General features: G+C 41.4%; 1 protein-coding gene across 1 annotated transcript; it reads right to left on the bottom strand.

Annotated features, from left to right (window-relative positions):
- Positions 1 to 13160: 13160 nt before the first annotated feature.
- On the bottom strand, positions 13161 to 19104 carry metrn (meteorin, glial cell differentiation regulator). Its single transcript, XM_038735969.1, has 4 exons — positions 18770 to 19104; positions 17657 to 18090; positions 16142 to 16201; positions 13161 to 15521 (listed from the first exon to the last, which is right to left on the bottom strand). The coding sequence occupies exons 1-4, from the start codon at positions 18874 to 18876 to the stop codon at positions 15208 to 15210; spliced, it is 915 nt and encodes a 304-aa protein (XP_038591897.1). The 5' UTR covers positions 18877 to 19104; the 3' UTR covers positions 13161 to 15207.
- Positions 19105 to 24304: the final 5200 nt, after the last annotated feature.

A 24304-nucleotide genomic window follows, 5' to 3' on the forward strand; every position in this document is an offset into this window, starting at 1 on the left:
TTGGCACACTTTAGGCCCCTTAGTGCCAATTGGGCATCCTTTAAATGCCACGGCCTACCTGAGCATTGTTTCTGACCATGTCCATCCCTTTATGGCCACCATGTACCCATCCTCTGATGGCTACTTCCAGCAGGATAATGCACCATGTCACAAAGCTCCAATCATTTCAAATTGGTTTCTTGAACATGACAATGAGTTCACTGTACTAAAATGGCCCCCACAGTCACCAGATCTCAACCCAATAGAGCATCTTTGGGATGTGGTGGAACGGGAGCTTCGTGCCCTGGATGTGCATCCCACAAATCTCCATCAACTGCAAGATGCTATCCTATCAATATGGGCCCACATTTCTAAAGAATGCTTTCAGCACCTTGTTGAATCAATGCCACGTAGAATTAAGGCAGTTCTGAAGGCGAAAGGGGGTCAAACACAGTATTAGTGTGGTGTTCCTAATAATCCTTTAGGTGAGTGTATAATGCAATTTAATCTAAATGTTCACTGGTTTTAATTTTTAAACATCATTCATGTTAAATCTGAAAATAAAAACTATTTTTTTATTTTTTTTTTAAACCAACTTACAATCACTGGTTTATGTATAATTTTACTGAAATAAATGTTGAAGTGGATTCTAATTATGAATGTAACTGAATACCTTGTTTTGACCGGAGCGCATATGTATGATGTGCATATACATCATCACTAGGTGGTGCTGCTCATACTGGTGGCTTTCTCCATGAAAGCACCCCCCCAAAGAAATCCGGCCTTGAGAAAAAAATGCCTGGAATGTTTGTAAAGCTTATGTCAATTTCACGAGCTCGGGAGAAGAAAGCGTGGTGACAATGAGGGGTCACCCTGGTGAGAATAATGTCATTACATGTTACCCAGACACATACACGCCCGTGAATACTTTCCTTCAATGCGTGCTGAGAACTGTAGCACAAACAAGCCAGGTTTTTTTCCAGAATGAGGGTTCATATTTATAACCTCAGTGAATAGGCATCAATTCCCTTTAAATCCCTTTAACAGTGAAACGGTCTGCATTTTTTTCTAATGTGTTTTGGTAGCTGGGTTTCATCATTTTCATTAGTGCCACAGCTGACATAGCTTTAAAATTGGAAAATCTAAAATTTACTCAAGTACTACTTGAAAGGTTTTGGTACAAAAAAGTCAAATGTAAAAAAAAAAAGATCAAATGCTGAAGCTAAAACACTCTGGAGAATGATGGGAAAAGTAGAGGCGATGGAAAGAGTCATACGCATGTCACCCCAATCCTCTTTTCAGGGGGCATGCCAGCGGTGGGAGGAGGGGAGCAGGGGTGTGAAAGTTTGAGAGGAATGGGAAGTGGGATTTTGCTAGTAATGTATTACACTCCCAGGGCCCTGGGAAAAGGGGTGAGGGGTGTTCAGCTTGGGTCTGTGCCAACATAGTCACGGTGCCAAAGCGCTGGGTGCTGGGGACCACTCCTCTCACCAGCAGATCTGTGGGAAAATCAAAACCAGGTTGTTCTTTGCTGCTCCGCCAACAAAGACAGAGAGAGGATGTGCCTACAGAAGCCTCTGCAAACATGTATAAATAAAATGTACTCCGAGTAAACAAAATGCCAGAAAAGCAGTAGAAATTGTAACATCACAAATGTCGAGGTTCAAGTCTGGTGCACCACAGCTGGTCCCCAAGGCAAAGAGCCAAGTTTTCCCCCAACTTAGAGCATTTTGAAAAAGTTCACTTCTTGGACTGTGAACAACTTTTTATTAACCACTATATGTGGTCACTATTATGATCTGAATACTGATCATGGTAATGATTGGCTTAGATTCAATTGGTCCAAAAATGTGTCAACAATAAACAGCTACTATGTTGAAAAGTTGTATAGTTTAAATATTATTAAAAAGTCCCACAAACTAGGAATGGTTGGTGATATCATCTGCAGTTATTCTAATATTGAAAACATCTGTACTCAACCATGCAGTAACTGAGTTCAGTGAAACAAACAAAAGATTGTGGCTTTTGAAAGGTAAGTTTTAAATCAAATAAATTAAGAACACAGTGTCCCCACCACCAACAGTACAGTCAGTGAAGATAAAAAGACACAAGATAAAGAAACATACAGGTAATAATAAATAATCTACAAAAATTCACATAAAAGGTTAAAAACTGGAATTAGCAGGAGCAAAATGATACTGCACAGTCCACGTATCAAAACAAATATTTCACAGTTAATGTAATATATTAATAATAAACTAAAAAAATATTGCCATTATAGCCCTCAGCCATGATATTGAGTAGTTCTGTTTCATTGTTTTTGACAGTTCAGTTCATTTATACAGAAATATTTCATCATTCAAATGCTGTATAAATCTGAGCTTTGTATTATTTTGCTTTATGGCAATCTGGAGTAACAGACATGATTATAAAATGAAGTTACCATTTAATGATCATTGTTTATGTCTTGTCTTTAGGGGACCAAAGTTGCATTTCAGTATAATCCAATCCAACATTTTAAGCTTCACCCTCAGAAAACACGAGTTGAATTGACTCCTTTCTGACTCTCATCGAAACATTTTAGCCTCACAAAGATAGCGTTCAATTCAGGACATTTCCATTGCATTTTGTAACACTGTGCAGGTGTTTCTTCTGTAGTAAATAGTTCATGTCCAGCACTCTCCAAAACTGAGTATTCTCCACCTCTGAAAACAGTTTCATATCATCTTATGTTGGCAAAAGAAATTTACAGTGAAAAAACTGTAATTGTGTAATTTTCACTTTCCTTTCATAATGTTGCCCTCATGTCAGGCTCCCACCTCAGCAAAAATGTATTTCTTTTTTTTTTTCCTTTTGGTGTGTCACAAAAATGTATGCTCACTTTTTGTGGGCCTTCTTAAATTCAAACTAATGTTTTACATTTGTGAATTGAAAACTATTTCCAACACAACGCAGTGTTATGAATATATGATAACACAGTCCAGTAAAAGTAAAAAAAAACCTCTTATCATTTAAAAATTTTAGGAAAACACAATAATACTTTAGTCAACAGAAGGTTGAGTCAAATTCATACACATTAGCATTCTGGTTTATGTTAAATCATTATATTGCAAAACCTAATCAACATTACAACAAGTAAACATTTGATGTGTGTTCACTTTCTCTACTCTCTCATGTTTGTTGATGATGCTTTTGGTCCCAGATTTGTTTTGTGGCCAGTACAGTGGGAAAGAGGTTGGTTGAAAGTGTCGTTCTGAGGATGGGAAGCAGGGTGGAGCGATGCAGAGGAAGTACCTCACATGGCCTGCGATGGGCCGCTCGTCAAGAGGCCCTTTGTTTTAGGAGGTTAATGCCTAATTGATACAGGCTTAATGAGAGCGGGGCTTGTGTGTGCAGAGTGTGTGAGTCGGGGGGGGGGGCTGGACGGCCCTGCCATAATTGGAACGGACAAGCCTTGTGTGGAGGAGTGCACGGGGAAGGGATTTATGGGAACGCAAGGAAAGGAGAGGGAGAGTGGGAATGAGGAAGAAAAGGTGACAATGAGTACGAGGAATGTGGAGGCAGTGGGAGAGGAATCCGGCGTGATGGTTAGAGTATTGCAAGATCATGAGAAAGAGACGTAGAGACAATGGAAAAGTGAGGATGAAGTTCAGCCAGGATGTTCCCATGGATGTTTAGTTAACGCTCATTCAAGTTTTATGGGTTGTTTCTTGAACTCTCCCATGATACTGACATGAATTATGGTTCATTTTTAGGTTGCTGCAGATTGTTTGTGCACTATACCAAAGAGGGGATTAGTTAATCATTATGCCAACAAAAACTATGTAACTGTCTGAGACACCTGCCTTTACTTTTCTGATGAGCTGTCTTTTCGACCCCCTCTTTCAGTCTGACAATCTCAGACTATTCATGCAAGAGTCTCCAGCTTCCCTTCAGACAAGCTTTCAGTATGAAGGCTGGAGAGGCATTAAGAGGGAGGAGGGAAGGGGCAGGAGAGGGGAGCACAGAGGAACCGTGCACTTCAGAAAACCTTGAAGAATTAGGACTGAAAGCTATGGAGATTCTGGGTGGCTAAGAAAGAGGGGCAAAGACGAATGAAAAGAAGAAAAAATAAAGGGGGTCAGTGTGCATGATTAAAAAGATGAGAGGGGAAACAATGAAAAATGTTATTTTTTGAAGTGGGGTTTAACAGAACAAGCAGCAAAGAGACAGACTGAAAGGTATAAAATGTTGGGGAAAGACAGAATATAGGGTGAGAAAATGGAGGAGGAAGAGTTACAGTAAGGGTGAGAAAGACTGGGGAGGGAGGCAGCCTGATGAACAAGAGCGAGTGAGAATGAGGCTGAGTGTCGGTGAGGGAAGGAGAGAGGGACAGACCCTCTGTTTTCCCACACTCGGCTGGTTCCCACAGTGGACCTGGCTAATCCCTGTCTTAATTGGGGGAGAATTCCAGCGCACATGTTCCCCTGGAATGAGCGTAGAGCGAAGCGAGAGGAAAGCTCGGGAGCTTCTGACACATCAGACAGGCCACAGCGGCTGGCCTGATGCACAATGTGTGAGTGCACTTTGTTGGAGTATAAACATGCCGCCTGACTGTCAGCACATCTGATGCATAAATGGCTTCACAAGTCACTCTGTTACTTTTCCTTTCCACTCGATCCAACATGAAAAGTGCTCTTAGCAGCCACTTAGCATTGCTTTGTCACATTGCACCATGTGAGAAGTATGTAACTTAAAAATTTAATTTCATGAATGTTAAAAGGAAAAAAAAAACAGTGTTAAAGGGTCAGTTCAACAGAGTTACAAAAATATGTTTTTTCCCCATTATTTCTAGTGCTTCTATAAAAACTGCAGTGAAGTTTGTGGATTCTAAAGTTTGCAACTAGCTGGTGAACATAGTGGATCATTTTGCAGCTAAAGAGCCAGATATAATGCTCCAGGAGTTGGTGGAGGCCAAAACAGAGCAAAAACAAGAGAATATTGGACCTACTATATGTTTATCAGGTGGACACAAATACAACTCAGAATAAATGCTAATGTTGCTCCATATCTGCTGGATGTGTAAAAACTGTTTACAGCTTGTTTCCACTGCCCACCAGTAGCCAAAAGATCATCAAAGATTGTAGGTTTTAAGCTCTTGTGTATAAATTTGTATTTTTTGCAGCTTGGAGCTCCTATCCTTTCTGAGGGCAATTCACTTTCACATCACTGTCAACAATACAAATTGGGCCTTGAAACCAAAGAACCATAATGACTGACAGGGTAGGGTATTAAAATGCTAGTGGCTAAACCTCGGTCGAAATGGTTTACTTATGATCCAAAAACTAGCTAGTCGACAACTTTGCTAACACAGTCAAACATAAAGCAAGCCAGCTAATATTACTCACTAGTCCAACAGCCAGCTTGGCATCTTGCAGCCTTTTATTTCGCAAAGCTCTTACCAACTACTAAAAGCCAGCGTGTGATTTACTCTTGTCCAACTTTTTGCTAAGTCACTCTCTCTGTTTCTCTTCTTAGCTTCCTCCATCAATGTCCTTTTCAGTCTCTTCGCCTTTGCCATGATGTCCGTACTGACAATCCAGAGCTTCACTACCTTCTTCTTATGACTAGCTGAAGATCCATAGTTGATGGTGCACTTCCCTCAGAAGTTACCCGTTCAGGTTACATAGTGACCGAACGGGTGGGAATGGGAATGAAAGAGATGACATTCAAAATCATCAAATTAATTTTGAAGCTGTTTTAAAATAGTTACATATCGTTTTAGTATTCTCAAATCACTAAACATAGAGAACATGACATCATATTAAGATATTTCCAGTTCAGTTTTGGCATAGATTGAAATTGTTTCGATGAGCTAAACCCAAATATAAATACCAGGTTTTGTTGAAGGCCTCCCAGAGTTGAAATGCAGGAGCTTTTTTTTTTCTGAAATGCACCAGCTGCCTCAATAGACCAGAATGCAATGCAACTACAACACTTGGTGGGCATTAGTTAGGGATCAAAGATATGCAGCCTGTTCAGCAGGCTTTCTGGGTATCTATCACATTTGCCCATTTCCGTCTTTCATTATAAGCAATAATATCACAGCTTTTCTCCGGCGATTGTTCAAATGAATTTTGGGAAATGAAGGAAACGTTTAATTTATGTGTAAGTTATGTAGAGGGACAGAACTTCAAATCTTAGTATAAATTTCTCATTGATTTTATCTTGCTCTCTGCCTGGGTATATGCATGATTTTGCTCTGGGGACCTGTTTCCTTCTACCCATGTTTGTAAAGTACCTTGGTCAGCACATGTTGTTTTAAATGTGATAAGAGCGCAAATGAATATCATCACGTTCTCACATATTTCACAGCACTGTGCACCAGGCGTATCTGTTGACAAATCTTGCCCTGAAGCTTCCTTTTGCTGGAGGAAAATGCAAGAAGATACTAGTAACATAACAAAACCACTGTGAGTGGTAGTTTCGTTCCTGCCTACCTCTTTCCTTAATAAACAATTTGAACAATAGCCATAATGCAATGTGTCTCTGAGGAGGTAACCAGAGAAGATTTCTCTGAGGAGAAAGATAACAGGCAAAAAAATGGTTGAAAAGGGGGAGGCTGGGCAGCGCTGCAGTGTTGCAGGATTAGATTGGCAAAACACAGAGGTGGGTGGCAGGTAGCGAGAGAAGAATTGAACTGATCTGCAAGGGAAGTTTCTCCCCTTTGTGTAGACAATCAGACAGGTTTTGTCAGAAAACCATAATCCTGGTGGTTTATTGACAGGGTAGGAGGGCCCTTCCAAAGACAGGTGTGCTTCCTTGTAGTGGGTAGACTCTCAGTCTGGGGTTTAGTATCCATAAGGCTGACGTCAGTCACATGAGGAAGCAAAACAGAGAATTCAAGTGCCATTGTAGGCTGTTACAAAGAGTTATGTTCAGGATTTTAGCACAGGACGTACTGTAGAAAAATGTGCAGTACAGTATACTGTAGAAAAGTTGCCCAAAGTTACCCATAGGAACGTGATGATCATATGATGCTAATTAATATTTTATTGCATGTAAATTTTTAGCCATTCTAGCAGTGGGGCTCTATGGATAGCAATGTCTATCTGTCTTTCCTTACAATACTTTTCTGTTGGTGGGTCCACCACTTTAGCACAGAATAAAATAGCTCAACAACAATTGGATGGATTAAAATTGATGGATGAAAAGGACGTCCATGGTCCCCAGAGGAAGAATCCCAATGACTTTGGCGATCCACTGACTTTTCTGATAGCACCACTATGAGGTTCATGTTTTGGGCTTTTAATGAAATATGTTGACAGCTACTGATTGGATTTCCATGAAATTTGATCTGATTTCCACGGTGCCCTGAGGAGTGAATCCTTGATTTTTCTCTACCACCACCTTGAGGTTCATGTTTTTGTTTTTTAATGACTTGTTTCTACAACTATTGGATGACTAGAATTTGCTCTTAGCTCTCATGAATATTTAGGGGATGAATAATGTAAATAAATGTCACCCTCAGGATATATTGGAATAAATTTGACGATCCTTTAACCTTTCATCTATCATGTCAATTTGTCCAATATTTTGACATATCACCAAATTCCTGCAAAACAATTTTTCATCATTAGCATCAGCTGTATTGGTGTTTAGTGCCAAAAAGCAAACATTAACATGCTAACAGGCTAAACAACGATGGTTAACATGGTAAACGTTATACCTGCTAAACATCAAAGTGTCGACCAGCATTGTCATTATGAGCATCCCATAGGAAAGCAAAATCCAAGATGAGATCTCATAGTTGTTTCCTTCTTTTCTCCTAGACACATATGAGCTGCTTTTAATACCAAGGTGAGACCAAAGGCCTTTTCTCCCCCTTCTCAAATTCATCTCAGGAGAAACAACCACATAAAATCTCCATAAAAGCTATGACTCCTAGAATCTCATGATTCTTCTCAAATATGTCTCAGTTTTCTCATATTGGCCTCAGGAGCAAAAACTCATCTCTGCCTTACTCTGATCAAAGGATGAGATCTCTACAGCATCTTAAATAACTGTAATTTCAGTCCAGAATGTGGATCAGAAAAAAAGCTCCAACATATTTCTCAGTTTTGTCTTAGGGACCCCACCTAGGGGTTATTTTACTCAAGTACTTTACTTACATCTAATGTTGAGGTTGAGTATTTTCTTTTTATGGGGGTTTGTACTTTTACTCCCCTTAATTTTAAATCCTTATTGTATTTATTGTTAATTATCTGTTACAAGTTACTGAGAAAAATAAAATACATTTTGACATTGAAAATAATGCACTTTCAAATGTCATGTTTTCTAGTTTGTTAAGGTAGTCACAGCCAGCATAACTGGAACACCCAATACTTTGACATGATGTTTAGAGATGAATTCATTAAGGACCAAATGCACACAAGAACTCTGTCATACAGAATAAGCACTTTTACTTTTGATACTTAAGTACATTCACTGTGGAATACTTTTATACCTTTTACTTGAGTAGAATTTTGAGGACTTTAATTGTGGATATGATATATCTCCTCTTTTAAGTAAAGGGAAATTGTACTCTATTTAAAGACAAGACTGCACTTTTAATTTTAGCTGGATGGCGCAGCAGCAGTGTTGTTTCCCTTCGAACAGTAGGAGTGGGGTTCAAATCCAGCTCAGGGCAAGCCTGCAGCATAGTTCTCCAAGCACAGACAGTAATGTAATACAATCAAGCTCACAAACATCTCCTCAGAGCTCCCAACTGCTTTTTAGGAGCAATAAGCAAGACATTAATAAACTCAAAAAGATACAATAATGAGATCTCATCTGTTACTTTCATGTATCCTATTGTAATCTTAATTCAGTATCCATTTGTCTTACCTAAGTCTCAAAACCTCAATCTCTCTTTATCTCATCCTTTTCTCCTAAGGGGTTTTAGGAGCAACAATTCAGATTGGAGTGATCTCAAAAATATACAATGATGAGATCTCATCTGTGACTTCCAATCTCCTATTGTAATCTTAATTCAGTATCCATTTGTCTTACCTAAGTCTCAAAACCTCAATCTCTCTTCATCTCATCCTTTTCTCCTAAGGGGTTTTACGAGCAACACTTCAGATTGGAGTGATCTCAAAAAGATATACTATTGAGATCTTAGTGTTTTCTCAAGAGTCAAAGAAAAGACTATTCTGAGAAAAAGATTTTTCCTCTGGGATGTTAGCATGCTGACATTAGCATCCATCCATCCATCTCTGTTCTGCGTGACTCTGTTTCCCCTCATCCTGCCACAGGGAATGTCTCTAAGCAGCCTTATTGGAGTAGATGTCAGTGTTGGGAGGTTTTTGTGGTTGTACCCCCTGCATCCCCTGGATACGGTGAGGATGGCAGCTGTGTTCAGCTCAAACGGAGGGCTAGTGAGCGAGCCTTCCTTGGAGGGGGTTGCAATTCATTCCCTCTGTCTTCCCTTACAATACTTTTTTTTGGCGGGAAAGCACCAAAGACGCTTGTTTGACCCAACTTGTCTTTCTTTGCGGGAACCCCTCCCTTAGAAAAGTGTCGCCCGCCTCCACACTCATACACCCTGTCTTGATTGATTTTCAGTGTGCATTTTGGAGGGGATTACAGCCATCTGCAGGCTCTTGAGGAACAATGGGGGATCCTTGCTCTCCTCCCTTCAATACTTCAGAGGGATAACATGGGCAGATAAACATGCTCTTGCACCGCCATACATTTGTTCTCTATTCTACCTTGACCACTCAACCCACCCAAACTGCCCATTCTATTCTAATGCTGACCACATTATTCTCTCCTACCCTCACCCTGCTCTGTGACAGGAGGCTACTCATCAGTGTTTGCAAATGCCTCACTTCTGAAAGACCAATATGAGTTAGTGCCTGATAAAATTGTTCCACTGAAAAAGTTTAGCCATCAAAGTTTAGGCATGGGTATGACCCTTATTGTTTGGTTACCACTTACAATAATAAGACATAGTGCATAGCAAGTTAGCATGTTCTCAGATGTGAACATTCACATTTTCCATTTGGGAATCCTCACTCCCAGCTGTGCAAGGGTGTTATGGGAACTAGAACTTGTCAGCTGGGAATCTGGGATGCCAAAGTGTGGTTATGGACTTACTGCCAGCTGGTGCTGAGGTGATGGAGAGGCAGCAGGATGCACAGCCACTGAGTCACAGGATGAGGTGGACAGACCACTTGTTGGTTGCAGTGGGTTGGATTACCAGTGTGGCAAAATTATGTTTGTTTATGTGGAAAATAAAGCCTAATGAAATCCACAGCTGTTTGTTCATCACTTCTTCCTAACCTAGCTTATGCAGAAGCTGCACAGAAGTAATACAGACTTAATTTTCTCATGAAGTTAGCTTTCAAAAATTGGGAATGGATCTGAAGAATTGTTTTATGTATTTATATAATACATTCATAAATGCCTGGATGGATGGTTGGGTCTCATTTGGATGTGTTTGAGGGACAGTTGGAATGAAACCCTCTCTTTCTTACCTGCCACTGAAGAACAAAGGTGAATCAATGGAAAAGGAAAGCAGCATAAGTGCTACAGATATTCAGTCATTTAGAAGCCTCAAGTATCTTTTGGCAGAGGATAGAGATTTGAGATTTATTCCAAGTGTGTGTCAGAGCATCGCAACCACTGTTTTGGATCCACAACAGCACAGCGCCCAGCAGCTGTGGACCAAGCTGTGGGAAAGATTAGACGATGGACCCATGAAATGACCAGTAGAGAGAGATCCAGGTGCTCTAACACTAAGATGATTTACATAGATTATGAGAAACTTTAGCAAATATACTGATGTCCCTGCAGTCATGATGACAACAACACAAAGGAGAGAGAAGATAGTTTCAGATTTGACTATTTTAAGGACAAACAGCCAAGAAGGATTTACAACACTAAGAGGCTTGTAGACTGTGTATGAGATTTAACTTACCAGCTATTGTTGGTGCAGCTGAGCCTATCAAGTTTTTGCTATTCTACAGACAGAAATTACATTTTCAAACAAAATCAAATTTCTTTGTGTGAGCCAATATAATTGAGGAGAAGGAAAAACAACAGTCTCACTCTATTGTCTTTCTGTTCTGGAGATTCTTGGCCTTAGCTTCAATTCCACAATAAGTGTGCAAACTCCATCCAGTGAGGAATATCGTGTGATGCGTTCAAAAGCTCCATAACAGTAATGGACTTCTTCTTCTTCGTTGTCTCCACTGCTGTGTCCAAGGTCACTACTTCCACTATTTAGGAAAGACTTGCACTAAATACTTGCAGATTATTCCAATATCTGACTGGATTAGAAACTTTGATATTTGTCTGCAGTACGGTATCAGGGGGTTGGCAGGTCTGATTTGCAGACCTTTATTTAGCTGGATAACAGGGAGACTTTCTGTTGGAAACACTGGACCTGTGCGCTGGGTGGGGTGTTGTTGTTGCTCTGGACTACGAGGGAGTGTCCAGGAGCACTTTGCCCCTGACTGTGCTCTCATCTCTGGAGCTTTGTCTCCGGCCATTTTCCTTTAAACTCCCCCAGGGGCTGACGGAAGTCCACACCCAACAACTCTCTCCCCTCGCCTTGGATCCCCCTTTCCTGAGTGCTTCCCGCTTTGCCGTGTCCATATCTCACCTCAGCCACACAACAGGACAGAGTAAAGAGAGGAGAGGGGTGGATGGGGGAGGAGGATGTTTCTGCAGCACTCTGCAAAACAAATGAAAATCACTCAGTGTTAAAGGAGTGTGTGGAGTCATCAGTGGGCTGCAACATAATCATAAACAGGTACACACACATAGGTGATTGCAAAAATATAGGGTTTTAAACAGTTCTGTAGACATTTTTAAAATTATTCCCAATGTTTTATTTGGATTATACACTATGTACACATTTAAACAGTATATTTAGCACTGTGCCACTATATCTTTGTGGCCACACTGACCTTAATACTGCAGTTTGGTGGGTTCAAGCTGGGGTCACAAAGAAGTGACAACAACACAGGAAATAGAGCTTTGTCAAAATGTCACTAGATATATTAGCCGAGGAGTATAATTTGAGTGCTCTTTGTTTTGGCTTATCAGCCCTGCCGCAGTAACCTCAGATGGACTGGAGGGGAGGGGGCAGAGGAGTGTGTGTGCAGGGCCCAGCAGCTTGGGGCCCCCAACTACGGGACGTTTTTAAGGAGCACTGAGGCAGTAAATAGCTGGGGAGGTTGGAAGTTCACTCACTCATGAACTACTGATGCAGTGGCAAACCAATGTCAGGGTTTCTATGGGAGATAGCTTGCCAGACATGGGAGGCATGTCGAGCTTTTGTGATTTTTTTCCCCCATTTAACCCAAACACCATGTTAATTCCCCCAGCTGCTCTTTTTCAAATGGATTTACTGCATGCAGTAAAACTCTGAGATTTTACTGAGGTGTGTGCTGTTGCGTGTTTATGCAGAATTTTGCGAGGAGAAACAGGTGGTGAATTTATCATAGGGGTTCAGTAATATGGGTGTTTCTGTGTTATCCACCATGCAGTTCCACACCTGTTAGAGCAGAAAATGTACCGTGGTCAGCCACAACAGGTAACACATGCTGTGTGGTGCTGTAGATGAAATCCAAGATGAGGTAGGAAGCAAACTTTTGCTCCAGGCTTGAGGCGTATGTCTAAGTGTAGTGGAAAAGACGTTTGGTTTGATTGTGTCCTTGTGTACACGTGGTCAGGATGAAGTGAGCGACTGTGTGGCACCTCAGCTCAGCCGAGTCTGCCATGCAGCTCCCTTAATGGCAATTTATTGCTTCCTGAATCCTGAAAATGGGAGGCTGAGGACAACAGAATTCCAACCGCTGTTTTTTTTACCTCCTTCCCTGTCCAAATGCCCTCAGGGTCCTAAGCAATCCCTAAATCTCGCCGCCTTTTAGGCCTCTCGCTCTCTCACGCATTGCATTTGTTCTGAGCTTTCAGGGGTCTGATTCATGGGCACTTGAAATGACTTATGTCTGAGAAACGTTTACCATGCTAGAAACCTTTGGATCCAAATACTATAACTTGGGTTCAACTGTATTGATTTGTTGGGTGAGGGAGCCGGATAAATTAACGGTCCAGCTTCATTATGTTTGTGGACCACGAAATTACCAAAGAATGAGTGAATATACAGGAAAGGCATAAGAAGAAAATAAATACATCCAAAAACATCAAGAATGTTTTCTTACGGTATATTTTAATGACACAGACAAACATAAAGATAATCCACAATACTGAAACAGTGTTGTTTTTTCTCCATACTTTTCTTCATGACATTGTTTCTAGAATTTCTTATGAACATATTTACACACTGATATTGACATAAATTCACATAAAAAATAACAAACAACAAAATGGCAGTGTACACAATTAAGACATACCGCTTCAGCACATCATGGTAATTTGGTTTGAACCCCTCCCCTTGTTGATATAGTGCACATTAGATATGAAATCCTTTTACAGAGCAAAATTTTTATACATTGGATGCATATTTTGTTTCTCTTGAGCTAGCCTTGTCCAGCGTAATAACTTGTTTTACCACAATAAGATGGTAAGAGGATTTTTTTTCATCCATACTATCATATCATATAATAACGCTGGACTTCAGTTCTTAATGGCTGTTGTCATAAGTTGTATGAACATTGCTGGTTATATAAAGGTGAATATTTTATTTTACTTCACATCATAATATAGCTCCCTGTTTTTAATTTCTCATTATGTGCAATAATATATGACAACTTCAGCAGAGAGCAGTCAATGGCTTGACAACAACAAAACTTATAACTGCTTTGGCAACACTGCTGCAATTCCACCTCAACATCTTTTTTTAAATAATTATCTTTAAAGTCAAATACAGTCCAATTAATAAAAAAAAAGCAGAAATATCGCATTTCTACTGAAATGAATCGTATGATGTCCTACAAAATAATTTGCTTATTTAATACAGACCTCCTAAAAGCCTGCATCTCCCCAAAGAAGCAGAATCTCAGAGTTGGCTAGAATATGAAAGTGCTTTCAGCACTATTTTGAGCTGTGAAAAACCGGCTCAGGCAGCCTTAGCTTTGTGTTACTCCTGTATATGCTCACATTTTCTGTACATATATTAAATTCTCAATCGCTCCGCTATGCTACATATAGTTGCTTTTTATTTGGTTTTCAGTGCTCGCAGCATTACACTTTCCAGATCATTCCCTTTCCTTTATCAGTGCAAACATATATTTATTAACATTTTTTTAATAATCTCCTTAATAATAGTAACACTGAGGGTGACACCAGTACAGTGGTAGCCAGCAAAACATCACTTTCCCATGGCGAGACAAAAAAGATGCCTAAAGTGGAGGGGCGGGCAATCGGACGATTTTAGAGATCTAATGCGTCCTCAGTCTACTTTCCAGGCAAATCTTAGATATTGTTTAATGTCCTCTTACTGCTGTCTCCAAACTTAACATTACCTCAAAAACTAGCAGATCCACGCTACATGAACAAACCAACAGAGTGATGTAGCCAACTAGATGGCAGTTACTTCACTTCACTCTTCATTGGGTGACGTATTGTAAACAACTGAGTTGTGAGTACTTAAAAAGTGTTTGAACTTTTGTTTTAATGGTGGCTATTTCAAGTCTGGCTATAGTCTACAGGGCATTTCAATATTGAGAAAAAAATATCACAAATCAGATCGTGGATCGTGATTCCGATTGGATTTATCGTGATAGTATTTTTTGGCCAGATCGCCCACCCCTACTAAAGAGTGTCCTCAGTGGCATACAAACTAACAGGCAGTAAGCTTTCTATAGAACTTTTAATTTATTTTCCTGAGTTTCTAAGCAGTGACTCTCAATAGGCCTGAATTAATGGCTGACTTAATTTATCCCGAATGGAAAGCTTTTCAATAGATTTTCTCCAAACCTGCATAAAGGCATTACTGTGTAAAAACTGTCCAATGCCAAATGCTTATAATCTTCATTTCAACCACGTCCCTCCTGTCACGGCTCCACCAGGTTCTTTCTGACCCGGCGACTGCATATTGCACTGAAATGGAGTTGGGAAAAGTCCATTTCATTCTTAGTCCTCTGGGAAGACGATATCCGTTGGTGGCACTAAGGCTACACTGGCCAACAGTTGCAGATTGGCTTCTTCCGAAACATGGAACAGGGCTGAGTTTGGCCTGGCTGTCGGTACGGCCTCGACTCTGAGTGGTAGACAAGGTGCTGCAGAGTTAGACACTCAGTCCACAGGCAGTTCACAGGGTATCTGCTGGGCTGCTTTAGCTACGGTGTAAGCCCGCAGGAAGTCCTTGTAGCGGGGGGCGCAGCCCAACCAGGCCTCGCCAAAGTGGACCCGACCAGTGAAAAGAAAGCTTCCGGGCCCCGGTTTGACGCCACACTGCAGCAGAGTCCTAACCTCGCCCCGGCTGGTCAGGCGACTGTTGCCGGTGAACAGGGCATACTTCTGACGAAACACCCGGGTGGCGCTGACCTTGATCACCGCTGCTCGTAGGTTCTCGTCTTCCACCACTGATCGGATGTTACCTCGCACGACTGTGGATAAACAGAACATTCAGATTATTTTCTTTGGTTACTTTACAATGCTTAACTTTAATTTATGTCTTTTTGTTAACTTGAAATGTTTTGCTGTCATCTTGCACGTTATATTGTCCCATTTAAGCTAGAGCTGCTCTTTGGGGACTCCCAACTGATGGTTGAAGCTATACAAAGGCCAAACTTTTTTTGCCATCTGAACTTCTCCTCAGTGCCATTACAGCTCAATTAGAGGCCTGCAGATTCGTCCACTGCTTCTTCTCTAGGGGGGTGATGTCAGGATTAGTCCACTACAGTGATCAGTCATCAGGGGTGCGTTTGTGTTGGGGAAGCAGAGAGCTGCTGTTTCACCTTTAACCTTTGCACCTTTGAAAGGAGAGGATTTGGAGCCACTGGGTTGCTCTGACTTTAAACCGATTCGACAAAACCTTTTGTAGAATCTGATAAGAAATCATTACATTCTGCGGCTTTGATGCCAGGACTTCTTGCTATTTGGTGTTCTGGTTTCATTTGTTAATCTTGGCTAAATTAGAATGGGGGTTGAGCTGGAGTGACAATAACATTTTGTTCCTGGTTTTCTGGGTTTTTACGTGTTATATCGGCAAATTAGGGTAACTTACCAAAGTCACTGGTGCAAACGGCCATCAGAATCTCAGTGTTGTTGCAGGGTCTGCAGGCCTCTGGAGAGACAACAAGGGGAGGAAAAAGAAAGAAAAGAAAGGGACAGTCAGTTGGTGACCTCACATACTAAAACACTCGAAACTGCTAGAAAACACCTATATGCTAATACTTATACTGAGCCTTTCCAGATCACATGCACAGGAATTTGAATCCAGACCTAAAACTCTGTGCAAAGTTGAGCAACAAAGGAGAGACCCACCACTGCCTTCTAACAGACAGCTGCCACATTTACAGTTGGCAGAGGAAGACTGGTGGAGCTTTAAGGTGCGAGGCTCTACCACCACAGACGAATTAAAGGCCAAATGAAACTTCCCCCCTTAAAGCCTTTCAGGGTGTCTACAGTCACACCTCATCAAAGGGGGACCAAGGACAGGGAGCAGGGGGAGGACTTCAAAGAAACACAAAATATGAGCACAGTCCCACTCCCCCAAAAAAGTACTCTACTTTCTTATCTTAAAAGTTGAAAAAGTAAATTACATATATTGAAAAATACAGTGCAGTGCTAAGATGTGTAACAGGATTTGCAGATGGCCGCACATTTTTTTTTACTAATCAAGTAAAGCACCGTCTGCCTGCATAGATTGAACTGTGGGTAGGAGAAAAAAAAATCCTGGCATTTTTTAAAGTTCTCCTTGTGGTTCTTCGGAGGCCCCTTGCCCACCCCACACATTCTCCTCTTTAGTGAAAACCTTTTGATAAATGAGATTCCTTCCTCTCTAGTCCACAGCAAACCCCCTTCCAAACCTAATCAGTGCGTGTGTGTGTGTGGGAGAGGGATGTAGGGGAGGGGGGATATACTCCTACAGACAAGTCTCCCCACAGAGAGGCAGCTCAACAAAAGAGAAGAGCATCTCAGCTGGGCAGAGGCCTCCCTGTCGCCTAGGCGACGGCAGTAATCCCAGAATACTCATGCGGCACCCATTCAAAGGGCTCTGGACTCTGGAGAAAGCCCCACATACTGTGCTTTTGTCCCCCCTCCTCCCCACTCCACAGCTCCTCTTCTCCTACTCCAAACCAGCACGCCTCTCTGGAAAGTTTGGCCACTTCCTCCTCTCTGCACTCTGCATGGGCCGTGGAAAGTCCAACCAGCCCACAAATGCCTGTTATGAATTATGAATCATCTACAGGGAGGATTTTATGGTGTGTAATACCATCACTGGTGGGTTAAAACCTTGCATCTTCCAAACTTTTCAGGAAGGAAAAAAAAACTTTGACCCCAGTTTGGCGGTTTAAGTCAAAACAAAAAGGAAATAATGAAAGAAACTAGGCGAACACTCAGCAACAGAAACATAGAGTATTGTTTCATGGCAGAGCATTACATTTCTGTTACAAGAGGATAAAACTGGCCAAAAGTTCTGCTGTACTTCCTGTGTTCACTTAAAGTTAATATTGTGTCTCATATTTGACCTCGAGTAGCCACACTCAACATGCTGACTCATGCCTCACTGACTCACCTTCACTGCTGATGGGGTTGGAGTCCAGAGACAGGCGAGCGGTCCAGTCCCCTCTCAGCTCATAGCGGAAGGAGGCGATCCTCCTGCTGATGTCCTGATGAGGTGTAGCTTGCAGGAAGAGAGCCACCCTCTCCCCAGGTAGGCGGCTGAAGCAGCGAACCCTCGGTGGGGGGGAGGACTCCAGGCGGTCGCCTATCAGGAGCTCCAGGACCCCATCTCTCTCCAGGTACAGCTGGGCTCCGTTGAACTGCTCCGAGGGCTTGACGCAGGCCGTGATGAGGCCCGAGCTGCTGCCGCCGGGCCCCACCGCCATGGAGGGCAGCCGGGGTGAGAGGGTAAGGCGCACGGCCCCTTTGGGATACAGCCAGTCCAGCGTGCCCTCAGAGCAGTGGAGGGAGATCTGTTCCACGCTGCCCTGCTGCATGGACAAACCACTGTGAGAGTGAAAAAAGGGAGGGAGACAAGGTTAGATAAAGGTTTAGATAAAGGCAAGAGTTTGGGCTGAGTACCTGACATCCTGAGTGGATACTCTCCTGAAACAACTGCACTGATGAACTGCAGGATTTGAGCTGCTATAAACATGAGTGATCTTAAACCAAACTTTTCATAAGAAATTAATAGAGATGACATAAAAATCCTGCATCATTCGGCTACCGGACATACTCCGAAAAGGCGCCGCCTACTGGCAGCTCTGTAGAAGCAGGGGCCAATCGTTGCGTCTTTAGGGCCAAACTTATATAAAACACTGAAACTCTTCTGCAGGTATGTCTCTAATAAAACTACCCTTCAACAACTGCATGCACAGTCCGCTTTTCCTCCAAGTATTAGTTAATCCTTCAGTCTCCTGTCTGTCTGGACCCCCCATGCCTCCTGCAGACAGCCCGCAGGCGCAATCGCTGCAGAGAACTAGAAACATTTTAATTGCGCCCTGATGGCATGTCTCAACATGGTGCATTCAAACAAGGATTGTCCTTTACCAAGTGGCCACTCGCTCTAAAAAAAAACTTAGAAACACAAGAGCCACCTGTGGCATCTCTGAGCAGAATTTTGAACCTTCTTTTCATTTAGCCATATGCAGCAGGAGAAAGCACAGATGCAACATGAAATACTTGCCTTCCTCTCCAGCTGCACTGGTCTTCAGAGTAGCTTGAATAAGCTACGGCAAAAACGGCAAAAAGTAAAATCCAAATTGCGTTAATCCAAACCCCAAAACAAGACATCTTCGACAGTGGATGATGCAAAGTTTAAAAAGAAAAGTTAGAAAAAGATTATTCCAAATCTGCGATGCCCTACACTTCTGCGAGAAACAATCATCTATAAAACAAATGTGACTCTATCTCTGATAACCTCCATAGTTTAGTATCCTCTTATCCTGGTGTGTAAGATAAGAGAATACTGCTGAACTCTCTACACTATCCCCTGAGCTGCTCCGCGCTGCTGTGCGTCAGGGTGCGCAGAGCTGTGAAGTTATTTCCCCTCAGAAAAACTTCCCGGACCAATCAGAGCCCGAGAAGAGAAACTTTAAACCACTCACACAGCGGAGGGGGAGGGACGCCTGACCTGCAGTCTGCAGAGATAAGCCAAGTTTCACTTCGCTGTTGTGTTTGACATGTCTGCACAGAAAACCCTTATTAGCTTATATGCTGATGGAGTTTACAGTTTTTATTATTTTTGTATTAATTTTACCCTACATTACTGGATTTGTTTATTAAGTCTAATTAATAATAATAATAATTTGTTGCTTTTTATTTGCTGCCTTGGGTGAAGAACTTTGTAACTTGAAAAGTACTCTGAATAAAGGGTATTATTATATTCGTTATTATTTAAAGACCCCCTGTTGTGTTTGAAGACATACTCTGTATTATCATTTTTGTCTTCAAGTCAATTCAATTTTATTTATATAACGCCAATTCATGTTTGATGGGTTTTTTTTCACAAAAAAAGTTTAATTAACTGATTTTAATTCTGACTCATTCTTAAAACTACATCTACTCCTTCTAACTCCTTAAAAAACCCAGACTTTATGAATGTACAAATAGTTTTCATTTCAAAAGTTTAACTGGATTGCTCCCTCTTGGAAGTCCCTTCTCAGTGTTTACTCCAGTGTGTACTGGAGGCTTCAGATTTCCACATTACACTTGTGTAAGTTACATAATGGATCAGGAGCAATGTCAATAAGTCATACACATACGCACACTAATTAAACTTAAACCTAGATTTAACTAAACTTAGATTTGAGGTGAGCACAGAGAAAGTGCAGGAGATGAATGTGAAAATGGCCTTCTAGTGTCAAACTTTCATTCCTGTGAAATTCAAACATCCGAGTGAGGAACAATGTGCAGAACACATTTTTGAGAGGAGGGGGACTTTAAACACACCATAAAAATGCTTGATTATTCTGGATTTTATAGCAGAGAATTCTTGGTTTGCAAAATATTTTATAACTTTCTATTGAAGTCATGGTTGTTAGACTTGTTGTTAGACACAAGGACTTTTTTTAACATCCCAAATCCACTGAACTTGCTTATAACAAAGCTCTTTGTAGATTTGATCAACAGCCTACTTTACATGTGCCTCAGACTTGAGGTAACTAAAGACTAAATCAAATGAAATAGGCAAAAGAGGACACATATAGCACTGGTCACAGTTCAATAATGCTAACCTGATTTTCAGACGCACCATGTATCAGGGTGATGACGATGAAGATTTTGCCTCCTCTGGTTGTCATGCCCTCCGCCCTTTACCCTGCTGTGCTTCTCTTTCATGTTGCGGTACTTATAACCAAATCAAATATTCTTTTGTGCTGACACTGCCATCTATCTCCCGAGCCAGTGACTTTCTATGTATGTGTGTGTGTGTGTGTGTGTGTGTGTGTGATGAAAGTCAAGGCCTCTCCAATGCAGTTATGACAAGACCTCAGGCCGACACAAAGGCACATGTGCAGAAATCCAGCTGCTTTATTGTTTGCAGCAGGACAGAGCTTTGTGTTCTGCAGGGCATTTCAAAGCAGCAGTGTTTAAAGTGCAGAGCGGCAGGGTTGGGGGTTTGGTAGTGACCCAGTCAAAGAAAAATGAATAAATTAGTGCCTAAACTTAGTTATGGGCTTCACAAATATGTCATAGCATCCACGTGCGAACAGTGAATTCATTCGCGGACAGTCAGATTTACACACTTTGTCAAACACATCAGTGTGCATGTATTCATACACGTGTCCATTAAAACAATAGCACACACGCTTTGTGACCCTGCTATGACCTGGACTGCAGTCTTATTCAGCCAGGATCATATTCAATGCTTTCTTGTGGCTGTATAATGCACTGGTATGCACAACAGGATTGTACAGTTGAGACATACTGAGATTAAACTCATTTGATGTGGTTATCAACTGTTTCGTAGCATGAAATATCAAATTGTACTCCCAGTCTTAATTGGTTTGAGTTTTCATCACCAAAAAAATCATGGAGTATGGATTGGCGATTGAAAAAAAGGTATGTTAAAACATTTGATTTAGTTTAAACATGCATTAACTCACTGACAGTAGAAACATTATCATATTTATACAGATAATATGAATCTACAACCAGCAGCTTAACTCAGCATAAAGACTGGAAACTGGGGAAACAGCTAGCCTGGCTTTGTCCAAATATAACAAAATACACCGAACAGCATCTCTACAGCTCATAAATTAACAAGTTATATCTTTCTTTGTAAAGTAGTCTACTTGGCCAGTGTAATCTGCTGATTTGTCTGCCTGCCTGAGTACTAACTCTGATTCCCTCTGCCTCCAGGCTCACCGGTCACCAGATCTCCACCCCAGCCATCCAAGCTTGCCAGCCAGCTCTCCACCTTGGAAACCCCTCTGCCAAGCCTCCACCCGGAAATCTTCCCCTCATTTCAGCCCTCACTCCAGCCAGACACCTTCTCAACATCCCTCTGTTGTAAACTGTCCTTAGCCTGCCAGTCTCTAGCCTGATCTTGGGTTCTGCCAAGATCTCTTGACAGGTTTACATCAAAACGTTAACATTATTTTCAAAAATCTGTAGTAAACAACAATGTAAATACAAGGCTCATGTAAATCCTAATAAATAGAATTTAATCCATCTTGGATCAACATGTTGTTGTTATGGGACCTTTGTGTTGTACTGCACATGAGACTGATCCAGGAATTATACGTGTGTGTGCAGAGTTGCAATCAAACAGTGTCTAAGTTACAATTAAAGGTCAGCTTGGTTGTGTGAACCATCAGACCTGGTTGTTTCTGTTCTGCAGCAACAACAATGCTATCTTTGACTCTAATGAAACACTGTCCGGTTGTCCTCATACTTTAACCACTGAACCAGATTCCCACATAGCTGTCTGTGTTCACTGCCTTCTCACCAGCCTGCCAATGGGAGCGTCTTCAAACAGTGCTGTTGAACGCATACGAGATTTTGCCTGCGTGTGTCGGTGCTGTGCCTATTTACTTGGTGTACTGCATTCCTCTACGTGTGTGTGTGTGTGTGTGTGTGTGTGTGTGTGTGTGTGTGCGCCTGCAAACACAGGGAGGATGTAGTGACAGTGTGGTGTTACCTTCATTTATGGAACCTTGACATTGTGTGTAACTTTTCTCTCCCGGCCTGTTCTCGCTGACTCTATTCAAACATGCTGTGTCTTCTATAAATCCTGAAAATGTCTATATACAGGGTAATGTGTTAGTAAGAGCAACACAGAAATATTTCATATGCTAATTTTAGTTTGAAGGTAAAACAGATTTGTGATATTGATACTAAAGCAGTGTTAAAAGTACAAATTACAACACATGCCACAAATACTTGATAAATGAAACCAATCATATCAGCAATGAGAATAATAGTTGTAGTTGATTTTCAGCTTGTGAGACCTCTCTGAACGTTACTAGTTAAGAATTCATCAAAATTTTACACTGTCTCGGTAACACAACAATAGTTCAACACGGCTGACATCTAGAAACCTAATCCTGTAGCAGGATCAAAGCCTCACAGGGCATTGGTCTTTGGTCATAAAAGGGAGTGAACCTAACCTTTACATGACATGTGATGTACTAGAGAGAACGATGTAAGGGTCGTATGTTATTCAGAAAAAGCTTTTTTTGTAGCAGCAGTATGCTATATATAATGTCACAGCTGAAACATCAGAGGACGACCTGATCTGAGTTGAGAAGTTGAGATGTCCCAGTTCCCAGACTTTTCATTTTGCTTCCCGTGGCACCTCAGTGCTAATCCAGTTTATCTGTCATGGCTGCTGTTTGTTTTCCTACACAGAGTCATCTATCTGCTGGTAATGAGATCGAAGACCTTGTCAGGACACTTTGATAATCAGTCTATCTTCAGGGTGGCAGAAAATATGCCCTTCCTGCCACACAATTGTACTTTGTCTTGTGTTTTTAGGGTCAAATGAGAATAAAATGACTAAATACCAGAATACATATACTGAAGAGAGTCACTTGCTGGATGAGTGTCCTAAAGTAAATGTAGTTATCAAGCTAAAAACAGGGAGATAGAAAAATATATACTTGCCTGAGTATGAGTTAGTACACAAAGGCATGTGGACAACAATTGTTCCTTTTTATTTTTTTTCACATTATCTACAATTATAGGGTGGCTGGTTCACCAAACATTATAACCTGTAACCATTAAAAGGATGCATACTTTGTACAATAAGGTAAGGTTTTAGATCAGTTAGCTGTATGTGTAGCTATTGGAAAGAGGCTATTTGAACAATTCCCAGACTCCACTGGAGTTTTTTTTGATGTGATTAATCAGTGAAAGCAGTGAAGTTGGCGTTTTCCCACCTCTTCATGCAGGTTATGGGCTCTTGGTCTATGGTGAGAGTTGAATGGCGGCCAGTGGCTGTGAGAAGAGCTAGGAGCCCGGAAAAACTCTTGCTGATATTTACCCTCTGAGCCCCCATGAGAGCCACATGTGAAAACTGACACCTGCTCTCTCATAGCACTTTCTCAGGATCCTGATTGTGTATGTGTTTGTTTGTATGACAGTAAATTTCTCTTTGTGCCTCTCAGCTCGGCTTGTGTGACTGTATGTGTGTGTGTGTTTGCGTGTGTGTTAGTGTAAAGCCCAGTGGGAAACTGAATACAAGATGGCCCTATACCAGATAAACAGAGTCAGAGAGGGTTGATAGCAAACGCAGCTGGAAACGTGCAGAGACACCCTGAGAACGCTCTCTAAATGCTTCTCTAAACATGTAATAGATCACTTAGCTCCACTGTCACAACACTCTCATATGGCCCTTGTGTGCTTTAATCTTCTCCGTCGGGATCCCACATAACTTTTGCATGAAGATGCGGGCCACGTGTTGCCATATTCAGATGAGTCCGAACTGCACAAATCACAAGAGATTTGTTTGTTGCAGCTGGTATCAAGTCTCAGTTTACACATATTCTGCAGTAATCTCTCACACATTTCCAGCAATTCGGTCCTGTTTCTGTCTGTCACGTGGTCTTATTTTAGTTTATTGTACTTGTTTAATCTCTTTCATCATTATCACCGGTGTTTGCATCTCTTTGTGACAAATTAATTTTTAAAAAGGGCTTTCAAGATGTCCTTCTTTATAGCTCATTGGCAATCCACTTTAACTCCAAATATAACCTAATTATAGTGTCTGGGGTCAGAG

The sequence above is a fragment of the Micropterus salmoides genome, unplaced genomic scaffold, assembly GCF_014851395.1.
Source record: "Micropterus salmoides isolate LMB-PRFRI ecotype aquatic unplaced genomic scaffold, ASM1485139v1 Ms_hic_scaffold_21, whole genome shotgun sequence".
Lineage (NCBI taxonomy): Eukaryota > Metazoa > Chordata > Actinopteri > Centrarchiformes > Centrarchidae > Micropterus > Micropterus salmoides.

What these genes read in the sequence shown, in the direction of transcription:
- metrn (XM_038735969.1), bottom strand. Translation starts at nt 18,876, where the DNA reads ATGTCTTGTTTTGGGGTTTGGATTAACGCAATTTGGATTTTACTTTTT. An exon ending in CAGTGCAGCTGGAGAGGAAG is followed by an intron (nt 18,091 to 18,769) that starts GCAAGTATTTCA and finishes TCACTCTCACAG; the next exon opens with TGGTTTGTCCATGCAGCAGG. An exon ending in CAACCCCATCAGCAGTGAAG is followed by an intron (nt 16,202 to 17,656) that starts GTGAGTCAGTGA and finishes TTGTCTCTCCAG; the next exon opens with AGGCCTGCAGACCCTGCAAC.